This window comes from Falco punctatus (assembly GCF_963210335.1).
Source record: "Falco punctatus genome assembly, chromosome: 10".
Classification (NCBI taxonomy): domain Eukaryota; kingdom Metazoa; phylum Chordata; class Aves; order Falconiformes; family Falconidae; genus Falco; species Falco punctatus.
In genome coordinates, this window is record NC_137590.1 from 4,368,501 (window position 1) to 4,380,819 (window position 12,319).

General features: G+C 43.2%; 1 protein-coding gene across 1 annotated transcript in view; it reads left to right on the top strand.

Annotated features, from left to right (window-relative positions):
• The first annotated feature begins 566 nt into the window (after nt 1–566).
• Nucleotides 567–12,319, top strand: part of LOC308071089 (uncharacterized protein) — a 356,490-nt gene continuing 344,737 nt past the window's right edge. Inside the window, exons 1-4 of the mRNA XM_080405988.1 lie at nt 567–2,090; nt 2,988–3,150; nt 3,617–3,672; nt 11,943–12,012. Coding sequence (XP_080262114.1) covers nt 1,705–2,090; nt 2,988–3,150; nt 3,617–3,672; nt 11,943–12,012 — 675 coding nt within the window. The 5' untranslated portion in view covers nt 567–1,704. The remainder of the gene's footprint in view (nt 2,091–2,987; nt 3,151–3,616; nt 3,673–11,942; nt 12,013–12,319) is intronic.

Consider the following 12,319-nt stretch of genomic DNA (forward strand, 5'->3'; position numbering starts at 1 on the left):
ATTAAGATCGTCTCAGTTGTCGGATGGAGGCTTGTAAAGGGTGGACGGGTGAGCAAATGTTGTACTGGGTGGATTTTACAGGTTTCTGCTGTTTCTAGAGCCTTGTGTCTCCTACATGGACTTCTCATCCCCAGACAGCCTGCTTCAAGGGGGTGAAGGTGGCGAAGGACGGGTGGAGAAATTATGATTGATCTCTTTGCCCGTGAGAATTAGCTGGGTCTCTTGACTCTGGAGAGGGAAGAAGTGTGGTGTGGGCTCTGGAAGCAGGACCAAACCCAGAAGGTGGGTTTCCCCTGGCAGTGCTCCTTCAGGCTTTGGCCAGTTTGTTTCCACAGCTCCAAAGCCCAAAGTCATCCCTGCAGTAGGGCTCAATTTCTCTCCGCTGATCGCTCACCGCTCTGAAAATCTCCATGGAACAGAACAGCTCAAAGACAACAGAGGCACGAGATAAATCATTCCTCCCCTGCTTCTCTGTCACTTCTCCCCAATCCAAATGGCTAAAGTGTCTTTATTATTTACACACCCCCCAACACACACACACAGACACACCACACACACACACACACACAGAGCAAAGGAAAAGGAGAGGTTTAGGCAGCAAGCCACAAATAAGCACCATCAATCATAGTGCAGTCAAAAATGTACATGTGTTGGTACCTGCTAGTTATTGGCAGTACTCAAGAAGTCTCCTGAGTACAATCTTCAGGGCTCCTTAGATAAATAAATAAATAAAAAAATTTTCCGTGTTCCACTGAAAAACTGCTTGTCAGCACTGGAATGGCAGGTGCATTAACTCCCTAAGAACCAGATTATGCCCTGCATGGCAGAAAAATGCAAACACAGAGAAATAAGATGTCAGTCAACTCCTGTATCCTCTCAAGTTGTTTTGATGGGAAGTATTTGGAAATATAAATACAGCCTGTTGTATAAATGAGTTTAGGAAAAAAGGGAGACATGAATATATACATGGTCTGGTTATCCTATTTGCATGTTTACCCCAAATATGCATCTGCCTGACATATGATTACTTTTTTTTCTTCTTCTCATACTCCACAGGGATAGCTGGAAAGTTCAGATTTATTGAGCACCACGCCCCTCGCTGCAGTTGTTCCTTATCTGCTGTGGGGGAGTTTGGCTTGAGAAGTTGGCCCAGTGCTACAAAACCTCCCAGCAGCCGCCCACGCTCCCACCGTGGCACTCATGACACGTCTACCCGTGACATCTCCTCCTGCTGCTCCCATCCTGAGTCCCTCCGTGGGCTTCCTCTCCCTCCCGGGACGCTCCCAAACCTTGGCAAATGCTGTCCTGGTGCCACCTGGCTCCTTGCTCACCCCTCAGCTCCCCTGCCTTGTAGCTCTGAACTGTTTCCTCTAAAAAACAAACAACCCACCCTTTAAGAGCAGCTCTCTCTTCCCCTTAGATCTGTACTGCACTCTCCCTTCTCTTGACTTTGCTTTTATTCTCCTTAATTGTAGACTTCAAGTTGCTGGCAATGTGGCCTTGGCTAATGTGCAGATGTTCTCTGATATCTCCAGTGCTGCACCCCATCCTTCTGCTCCTCCCTGATCCTTTTCATACGTTATTTTCTTTTTAATCCAGGAGAGTGACATTATTGCCAGTGGAAGTCCTGAAGGAGCAAAGTCCTGTCCCAGGATGAGTAAAGGTTGCATGACCTAGTGCCAGAAGACAAATGGATTTGGGGAAATGGCCATTAGCCCTTCCCTGAACTTGACAATGTGTTTCCTAAGATTCCTATCACATATAGGAAGACGCTGGTTATTTTTAGCTGCGGGTGAGCCAACTGTTCCTGGGCTGACCTCCAGCCCTCCCAAGGACAGCAGAGGCGCCTGCTCAGCCCTCTGCGGGATGGCTGCGGGCAACGGCCGGGCTCTGCGCGATGGAGCTGAGCAGGGAATGAACTCCCGCTGTGCCTGGCAGCAGGGAAACGTCTTCTCACCTGTATGTGCTGCTCAGCACCACACCTTGCAGGATGGCTTCATTCTCTCCAACACCTTGGTCTTATTCAATAGACCTGTATGTGACATCCAGCTGACTCTCAGGGTCGCGTTCTTGGTTTCAGCACGGCGCAGGTAATGCAGTGTTAGAGGAGAGGTTTCCCTGCTGAGTGACTCCTTGCAGTTCCTTACTGCCTTTCCTTCCTCAGTTTCTCTGCAGTCAGACCCCTGTTTAGCTTGATCCAGACCCTGGGCTACACGCGCGCCTGCCGCAGTCCTGGCCGGGAGCATGGCCTCACCGCGGCTGGAGCAGGGCTGGCTTGGTGGGGCTGGGCTGATGGCCCGGGGTGGCAACCAGACCACTTTCAAACGGGTCACCTGGAGGCAACAGCCAATTTGCACTGCATTGCAAATTGATAGAGCCTTTTGCTTCTCCGTGGGGGGTATTTTGATAAGATGCACAGTGCGGTGTAGGTCTGGTGCTTCCCTTTCTGTCACGTAATGGGGCTGTTTCTAAAAGAACTCAATTTTTGGTTGTGGTATTTTTTTTTATTTTTTTTTCCTGGCTTGATTTTAAATTAATGAGGCTCAAAGATTTATGAGCCTCCCAAAACCATACCTTCAGGGATGCCCCTTGATTGGATTGAACACAGAGTGGAGATGTGAATTTTGAGCATGTTTTCCTGTGGGAAAGAGATCAATAGCTTCCCAAGGAGGATCCCGTTTCAGAGTGGGGAAACAACAATTAAGTTGGGATATATTTGTTACTGATTCAGGATTAAAAAGAAACCAAAACAAAACACGACAATGCAAACATGTTACAAAAGTGTACAGGAGCAGACTTGCCTGCTTTATCTGTGTCTAAGTAAGTCTCAGCAGAATCTTGCATCTCCAAATGCAGCGATATTGCATGTTGCAATTGACACAGCCTTTTTCTGACAGAGCTAGAATCTTTCCTCCATCCGATAGGCGAGTTGTGCCTTCTTAATTTTTATTTCTCTTTTATCATCTCTCTTCCCCCCCTCCCCTCAGCACCTATAAATTCACCCTTGAGCTCCTAGTGATGGTGGCTGGCCAGGCAGCAGCGGTTGTGTGTGGGCGGCAGAGGAGCGCGCGGGCGGGTGCAGCTTTCCGAAAAGGCGAGAACATTCGGTTCAGAAACTCTCCGGCCTCCCGCTGTGAAGGTCGTAAAATGGTAAATAACAAAAGTAGAAAATAACTTCAGGGCCTGGGATGCAGGAGGTCTGGCCCAAATATCCATTTTCTTTCGGGATTGAGGAGGGCGCTTGTGGGGAGAGGTGTAATCGCGCCAAATAACTGCAAACTGGTTTCAATTGGGAGCTGTGTGGCCTCTCCGCGATCTGCTGTGCCCTTCTCCAGCCCAGCAACTTTCTCTTCCAGACCACAGATTTATTTAATTTAGGTCCTTCTGTTGGCAATGGTTTCTCAATGGGCTGTGGGTTAGGAAAAAGCAGAGAATTTTTCCTTAAGCAAAAAAGGAGATGACATTGCACGGCAAAATAGAGCAAAAAATAATTTGTTGGCTGTTTTTATTCTCTGCCTTGCCTCTACGTGTGATGCCAGCAAAAGAAACTGCATTTTAGAGTGATTTAGTAACAAAATTACTTTTATTTTTAATTCTTTTCCCTTCCTCGGAACAGAAAAGCCACAAGATGGAGCTCTGGGGCTTTCCACGGGAGCCGGGCTTGCTTCACGGGTAAAAAGCCGTTTGGAGACCTTGAAATTATGTTTTTTATTAATTTTTCACTCAGTTTAATTTTTACATTCATTTTAAAACGGCAAATGTTGTAGATGTTATAATTGTAAAATGTAATTTATCGTTGCTAGGTGAAGGTATTTACTTTTCCTTTTGAAGCTCAGAACTTTTATTTTTATTTTGCCGATTGTAACGGGGTAACATTTTTCAGTCTCCCGAGAGGCTGGCATCCCAGAGGCAGGGTGAGACCAGATCGTTCTGCTGATGGCACCCTGGCTCCGCTGAGGATGCTCTCAGAAGGAACCAGGTCTGTGTGCAGGTAGGGGATGGTGCCTTGCTGTGGGTGCAAGGGGAGCAACGGTGGTTTGGAGCGCTCTGCTCCTTGTCATCGATGAACACTTGGCTGGAAAAATTTAAGCCAGCGCAGTGAAAAAAGAAAAGTGGATTCTTCAATTAAAACAAAAGCATTTTAGATCCTAAATGATATAGAAATTGGAAAGAAATGAAAGAATTCAGTATTCCGCCGTGCAAAAGAATAGCTTTTCTTCCCTTCTTCTTTCTCTCCTTTTTCTCTCTGTGTTCTTCTCTCTTTTTCCCTTGAAAGGGGGTGAGCTCCCTTCTGCAACGTGCTGCTTTTCCAAGTGATCTGGTGCTAAGGATGTCAGATCTTTTCAGCTCTGACTGCTGTTATGACAGAGCTTGAGTGTTTAATTACGATTGTATTGCATAGACGAGGTGATTCTTTTTACTCGCTGGAGTTTGCTTGTAATAGCTGTGCACACATGCAGTTTCGAGTGACAAGAAATTTATTTTTTCGTATATTTATACACTCCAGTTCACATGCAGAGAGGACAATGAGATTCTCGTAGCTGATGGTCTCCCGGAATATTGTTAATTGCTTAACCCACGCAAGCAAACATTTTATAAAAGGTTTATGAAACACTTCTGGGCTGGGGCGTGCAGTATCAGTTACTGAAAATGTACTTTCCTCCTTTATGGAAGTTAACATTTTTATTAGAAATTTGAACCACTTCACAGAGGCTTCCAGAAAAATTAGTCTCCAGCGTAACACTCTGAGAGCAGCCGATGACCACCATAGTAAACCTCCTGTTAAAAGTGCCGTGAACTTTATGAAGAGTTGCATTTGCTCGCCTGGAAGATAAATTTGGCCCAAGGTAGAGCTGACCGCATCCTGAATAATTCATTAAGAGAATTTATTCCCTTTCTATTTACAAACTGTCCGAGCAGTCTGGTTTTTGTATGTGTTCCTCTATTCATTACATGCTAGATAGTTGGTGACTAATCCTTTTTCTGTGAATTTTTGACCCGTTCCTCCGCTCTGACTGAGGGATAGATCACCCGATGGTGCTTTGCTGCCTTGACAGGACAGATGCAACGTGGATGTTTGTGTTCTAAACCAGATTCCTCGATCTGATGATTCCTATAAATATTCGTGCCAGGAGGCTTCTGTGCTAAAGGCATCACAAACAGCAAAAAGAAAGAGTGAGAGCACTGCTTGTTTCAGTTCGACTTGCTAACTCAAGGAAATAGTGGATTTATTTTTTTTACTGAGCACTTGATGGTGGGCATTATTTCTTTATGTAACTCCAGCAACTGTTTGAAAGGACTTGGAAATGCCCCAAATTCCGTTTTTTCCTTCTCTTTTTTGAAATGTTAGGAAAGGAACAATCTGAAGGTCTGCCTGTGCTGTGGGCAGTTAATAGAGATAATTGTCAGAAGTGGACAAGGCTATAGCTTCCTGAGTGGTGACTGAAAGAAAAATGAGGTGTCACTTTTCTTCAAACCTTTCCAGTTCCTTTGTAAAACATCACTATTCCTTAAATAGAACCGAACTGCTCTTACACCTTCCTCTCCTTCCACTGCAACCTATTTATAAAAACCACCAGTGTGGCCAAATGCACTGAATGAAGCAGGGCAACTCCTGAATTGTCCAGATCATCTTTGGTGGTACCCACGTTCCTCTTAGACAGCTTCGCTTCAAGATCATCGATGTACTTCTGACTCACCAGCACCTATTATTCTACTTTTAGCGGTAGGATCAGAGCCTTTCCCTCTCTCTCTGATCCCTGTAGTGCCTCCAGAACCCGCTCCTGGGTGTGATGTTCCCCAGCTGCTGCTGCTGGTCGCAGGCAGCCGAAGCTGCGCAGTCAGCCCCGTGGTTCCCCTGCATCTGCTGTTGACGTTTCCCGGGGGTGCAAGGCTGACACCATCAAACAAGTAATTCTTCAGTCCTTGAAAAACCCTGGCGCAACTCAGCCCATCCCTTAGGATGGGAATAACAGGCCCTTTCCAACTTCTTTAAAAAAATGACAGCGGGGACAGGAAACTGATGGATGTCTTAATATATTTATTTCTGGCATTTTGATCAAGTGCCGTACTGATGGGAAGGGATATGTTTGCAATTAAAGCCAATGAGTTAACTGTAATATTTTTTTTTCTTTTCTTTCCATCTTTTAAAAGAAAACATGCGTTCAAAAGGAATCAAAAAGAAAAAGAACTTTGGAATTTTCAGTAGTACAGAATTGCTTTTGGAAAGGAAAATCTGTCAAACCAAGAGCAGTTATTTTGCAAGTAGCTGTAAGGAAATAAGGAAATTAAGATATCCCTCCTCTCTTTTTCTTCTCCCAGTCACCAAAAGATTTGATGAAAAAAAAGCCCCACAACTTTCAAATTATTAAAGCCCAGTAAAAGAAATCTTACTAAATGCAATGATTATAATGTAGAATTTTTAATCTGCTCTTAGGAGCAGTTATCTCTTCTTTGTACTTAACAATTCAAAGTTCTCATTTATGGGGCTTCACAACATAAATTACAGTATTTTGACAATTAATTTGTTACTCCTTTTTGACAAGTAAAAGAATTATTAATTATACTCTTATTCAGTAGTACTAGTCAGGCTTTAAGTTAACATTTCCTAATAGGCATTTAATTCTGATTTAATAAGACAATTATTATATTATAAACAAATATAAATTGATTATTAAACACATTTATTTTGGATTAACAGCAATTCCATAGATATGATAGCCATTAAACATCAATGAAAAGACTTTCATTAATAAACTGATTTATTTACTGTGGCATAAGTGTCCTGTTCAATCTAAATTAAATCTCTATTTGGGATCCTCAGCCTGTAGTGTTACCAAAGGCATCTTCATGTTTGAATGCTGCACAAAAAGCATTTCTAGTTCAGATTTGCAAGATGCAATCTCAGAAATAATCAATCCATATTAAAAAGTCTTTGGTTACTGCTAGATAACTAATTATACAGACACAGCCTTTGTGCATGTCTATATGAGATATTCTTTGTTATTCTCTTTCTTCTGAACTTTGATGCTATTTAAAAATAAATTTAATTACCCAGTAGTTATTTACAGTGCATTTATTTTTTCCATCTAGAATTCTTTTCAAATTTGAAACCTGAAGGTCACTATCATTTTAGAGCAGTTTATTATTCATGGATACTGCAAAATTTCCAGGGGGAAAAATTGCTTTATTTTAAAATTGGAATGCAAGAAAAGAATTGTAAGATTGGCTGCACTGGGCATGAACCTGCACTACATTATAACAGCTGTTTTGCTAAATAAAAACTGCAGGATTAGGCCCAATATTTTTTTTTTCATTAGTAACAGTAATTTAAGTGCTACCATGCAAAATATGGACGTGTGTCTGTGACATGCAAATTTATGAAAAGATGACAGGCTATCTAGCTTTTTTGTAAGGGTTTCCCACCTGATTCTGCGGGCCTTATCTGGTAAATTCACAGGAGGAAGGTCGCCCCCCGTGTACTGGTGTTAGCAGGGATGTGCTTTGTGTCCAGTCTTCTTTGTTTCCTTTTTTAAAGGCCAGATGTTACACGCAGCTGCAGACCTCCTTAACCTAATAAAACAATTTAGAGCAGATTGTTTTTGTTACATTACTATTTTTTTATTATTTTTTAAGATGGTATTTTTTAAAGAAGGTTTAAAATGTTTTGCCTCATCGCAACAAGGCGGTTAGATGCATCGATGACCTTAGGAAGAGCGACCAGTTTTTGTGGCTCAGGTGTCCCCAAATAAGGTTGTTGAGGCCAGGACCTTGCTGCCACGTTCAGTTTTGGGTGTTTCAAAGAAAGGTGGGAGAAACTGGGGATTTGCCTGCTGCAGGAGATGTTTAATTTGGCTCCTGCAGGCTAGAAGTCCCCTCCACACTGAACTATAGCAGTGGAGGGGCAAGGGAATGTAAGGTTTTGCAGAGTGAGTTCATCCTGCTGCTTTCTTTTTCCCTTGCTCCGGGCAGAGGAGCGAGCAGCATCGCCGAGAGTGAAAAAAGAGAGCAAAGAGGGAAAGGCTGCGGCTCCTGCGAGCAAGTGCAGCTGCCTCGTAAAAACGGCTGGTGCCTGGGTTGGGAGAGGGGCTGCTGGGGCTCAGCAAAGAGCAGCTGAGGTGATGGTGGTAGATGATGTGGAGTCAGAGAAAGGGTAACCTTAGCCCCGCTTTACAAGGGACAGATTTATCACTCTCCGGGTCAGGAAGAAATGCTTGGTGAATGCAGAATGCCTGCTCTGTGGTCCTGTCCTCGTGTCCCAGCAGAGCAGCCAGGCGTTTGGGGACCGGTGGGCATGAGGAGCAGCACGTTCCAGCTGTCCCTGCTGCAGTCACCTTGTCTTCGGGTCCGCACGGCTTCACGGTCAGCTGCTGTCACCGGCAGGGATGGTAGCAGAGGGCAGCTCTAACTGGGTGAGTTGGAGATCTCTGTCCCAGTTGGGTGAAAACGTAGGAGGAGATATTCCTTCTCTAAAGCAGCAAGGGTGGTCAGGACTGGAGAAGCAGCGGAGGTTAAATGAGCTGTGTTAGGATTTTTGTACTATGGCTTTTTTTTTTTTTTTTTTTTTTTTGAGGTTGCATGCACATGGTGGTTCCTTCCTCTGGTCTACTTCTCCTGCAGCTCTGGAAAACCACTCTGGAAAAAAATGATGGCCAAAGGTTGCTTGTATGGGGATTCCCCTGGCCTGCATCGGGGCTGGGGGGCAGCAGGTGATGAAAGATATGGGATGTTTTCTCTTGGACAGGTTGCTAAAACTAACAAAAATGCAGTAACACATGTGAATGAGGAGGGGGTTTCTCCCCTGTTCCTCACTTGTGCAAAGGGCTCAAAGTAGGTGACAACTTTGCCCAAGAGCAGAAAGTGGAGCAGAGTTCCTGATTTAATTATTTCTCCCCCCTTCCCCTGGACTTTTGTGGTTTTGTGCTGAATGCCTTTGGGTCAAACTGCAGTATTTGTAACACTGCTTTATGTGTGATTTCCTGGGGGTAATGCCTTGAGTCCCCAAGACTTGCTGCTGTTATGACCTTTGTCAGGTCTGACCTACAGCCACAGGCTAGGCGGACTGCTGCTCCCAGGTGAAGTGTCTTCTCCTATAACGATCCCTTGATGGGTCTCCTCTTCCCTCAATAAAAGATCTTGTTAAGATCTTCAGACTGAGAAAGAGGTGAGGGATTAAAGTGAGAATGAGTTGGGTGCAAAGCTCCCTTCCTCCTTCTCCAAAGATGCTGAAGGTGGATGGTACATATAGCTCCTTGCTCTGTTTGTCTCTGTTTTCAATTAGGACTTCATTTTTAAGTCAAATGATCAACCTAAAAATGAGGAACTGGCCAAAAAGTAGTTGGACCTAAATTGTGACGGGAAACACCTATTTGGGTAAGTTGCTCTGGATGGTGTAATCAGGTCTGGAGCCAAACACCGAGATTTTTATTTGCATGGAAAAGCTGGAATTAGCCAGAAATACCTTCCTTGCTGTCACACTAGGGCTCTGCAGTGTGAGTTCTACACAGCCGTGTGCGAGTCGTTCCTGACAGGGATTTGGTGCTGATACCACTGTCTGACAGCTCTGCTTTTTACGGGGCATCTACATTTCTTTCCCACACACTTTCTGTATCTTCTGCATTATTGCTTTTAAATCACTCTTCCTTTAATTGGCTCAGGAGAAAGGGCTCATTCTTTTGCCTCTAACTTTTCTTTTTGCCCATAAAGTATTTAGGAAAAAAAATGCCGAGTATGTAAACTAGAGATCATTAGAGGTTGGGGGCTTTTTTTTGTGTGTTTTTTTATTTTTTATTTTTTTATTAAAGACTAGATTCAGCAAAATATTGTTTTCTCCCAGGCTCTAGGTCTCTATTTAGATGATTTTTAACTCTGTTTTTTATTTATATATTTATTCATTAGATAGGCCCACAGTCAAGGAGAAGGGGAACACGGGGTTATTAATCTTTCCTGTCATCCACTCACAGATGTGAAGTTCACACCACAGCAAATGTGAAGTCAGCAGTACGCACCCACAAGGTGGAAACTTCAAGCGAAACAGGCAGCGAGGAACAGGGGTGGGAGATGGAGCGCAGGAGGGGAAGAGGGAGAAAAAAAGGGAAAAGGGATAAAAAAAAAAAAAAAAAGGACAGGGGAGTGATGAATGACAAAAGGGATAGGAGAAAGATGGATGAACAAGGGAAATGGGAAGAGAAACGAGACGGATGGAAAAGGCTAAAGAGGAAAGGCAGATAAGAGAGAAAAAAGTCTGAAGAAAGAGTAGGGGAGAAATGAGAGATACCAAGACAGAATATTTCAGATAGGGTGTTAATGTAGCTGGGCCTGCCTGGGTGCTTGGATATCCTGAAGATGTAAAGGGTAATCACTCTCTCAGCATGTATATGCTATTGATATGTTAATATAATTTTCTTTTTCATCTGAAAGCAATAAAGTTTTCAAACTGGCTGATTAACTGGGTCTGGCTCGTCCTGTATGTGTACATGTATTCACAAACAGTTACGTATAAATATTTATATTCTACACACAACAGCGCCTGAAAATTCCCATAAAACAGCAGCCAGCATTAAAAGTTCTATTAGTACTGATGTGACATTGGACAAGCATGTTTGTGCTGATATATCCCACCACAACATCAATCCTAATGCAGCTTTTTGGGAACACAAAATGCAATCGGGCAACTTTAGTAGAAACTTTGAGTATGTTATATTAAAACCAAGCCGTCAATAATGCAGTATGAGGGGTCTTGGGTCACATTTGGCTACAGGTCATATAATGTGGGCAGTCTTCTTTACAATTACAAGTCAGGTTTTTAAAAATGTGTAATTTCTCTGTCATGTTATAAGACTTAGCTCCTTATATAGGCTTATATATTCACAGACCCTGCAAATTACTTGTTAAATCATTGTTTTAGTTCATTTACAGATGCAGCCATAGAGAGAAAGAAGTCATTAAGTAAGTTCAATGATCATTCTGGTCAGCTCACAAGAGGGAGTGACATGACCACCCCAGCTGCCATCCCACCTAGAAAAAGTTCCTCCTCAGAAATTCTGCAAGTTCATCAGTAGTTTTAAACTACAAGCTGCATAAGGGCGGGGGGGGGGGGGGGGGGGGGGGGCTCTGGAGCCAACTGCAGAGTTGGGATCTCTGTAGGGCTGTGAAAAAGATGAAGAGGGGCAGGCTGAAAACCCTTAGTTTCTCTGTAAAACTCAGCAAAAGTAGCCTGACAATTCAGCTTGGTTTTCCTTTCAAAAAGATTGAATAGCTCCCCTTGCTTATCCTGGCCAGAGAGTTTGTATCTGTCTGAAGTTTAAAGCTAAAATCTAACCCTTGGACATTTAGTACAGTTTACAAAATCTTACTGCCTCTCCCTGGAATCATTCCGTGAAGCATTGCTGAAAGGGTTATTTTATTAATTTTCTTTTTTAGTTAAACGGGCCCCATCCTACATTCAGATATTCATGGAATAACTTGTCTACATACAGGTCTTGTACTTCGGTTGATTTATCTGATGACCTGTTAGATACACTTGTTTACTGGACTTTTGCTGCTCAGAACATTTCTGCAGGCTTTTGTGAGCTGTTGTGTATCTGTTACCGTCTTTCTGTATAACGCATCTGGGATCAGTAGCTGCAGGACTTAAATGTATCTGCTTTGTTCTTGTATCAGTTCATAATGTTAGCATGCTTGGGTAAATCAAGGAAATAGCTGTGTAATTTATACCGTATGTTTTTATTTACTGCACTACTGGATCTGTGCTGCAAGGTGACTGAGTCTGTTGCTGAGCTCACACTGACAGTCAGGGCTGTGCAGCTGGATTTTTCCTTTGCTTTTTGCACAGTGAGCAAGTATGGAAGCTGTACCTGTGGGACTGTACAGGAGAGACCTTGTTCTTGTGTCTGTTACAAATCTTTTATGTAATATTAGCACTTTTTTATTATTATTATTAGGAACCGAGGAGTATCAGCTCTCTGCTACCCAGATTCTTACAAAAGGGGAATTTGTTATTCCTGCTTAAAGGTACGTGCTCAGAGTGGATGTACTCAGTGATGTTGGCTGTGAGTGGGCCAGAAATAAGCCAGGGGATTCTGGGGTAAATCAGTGGAATTAATTTGACTTCGGTTATTCTGATTTCATTTACAGAAATTGGGAAGTTGGCCCTTTTTTGCTTCGATACTGAATTTCAGCAAATTAATTCAGAAGCCTCTACAACCCAGAACACTTCATCTCCAACTCTTCCTAGCCTAATTCTCAAATTCCTGATTGAATGCCACTTTCTTGTGAATTTCTGGCTTTGGTCTCTTCTGTGTGTATGCGATGAAATTGG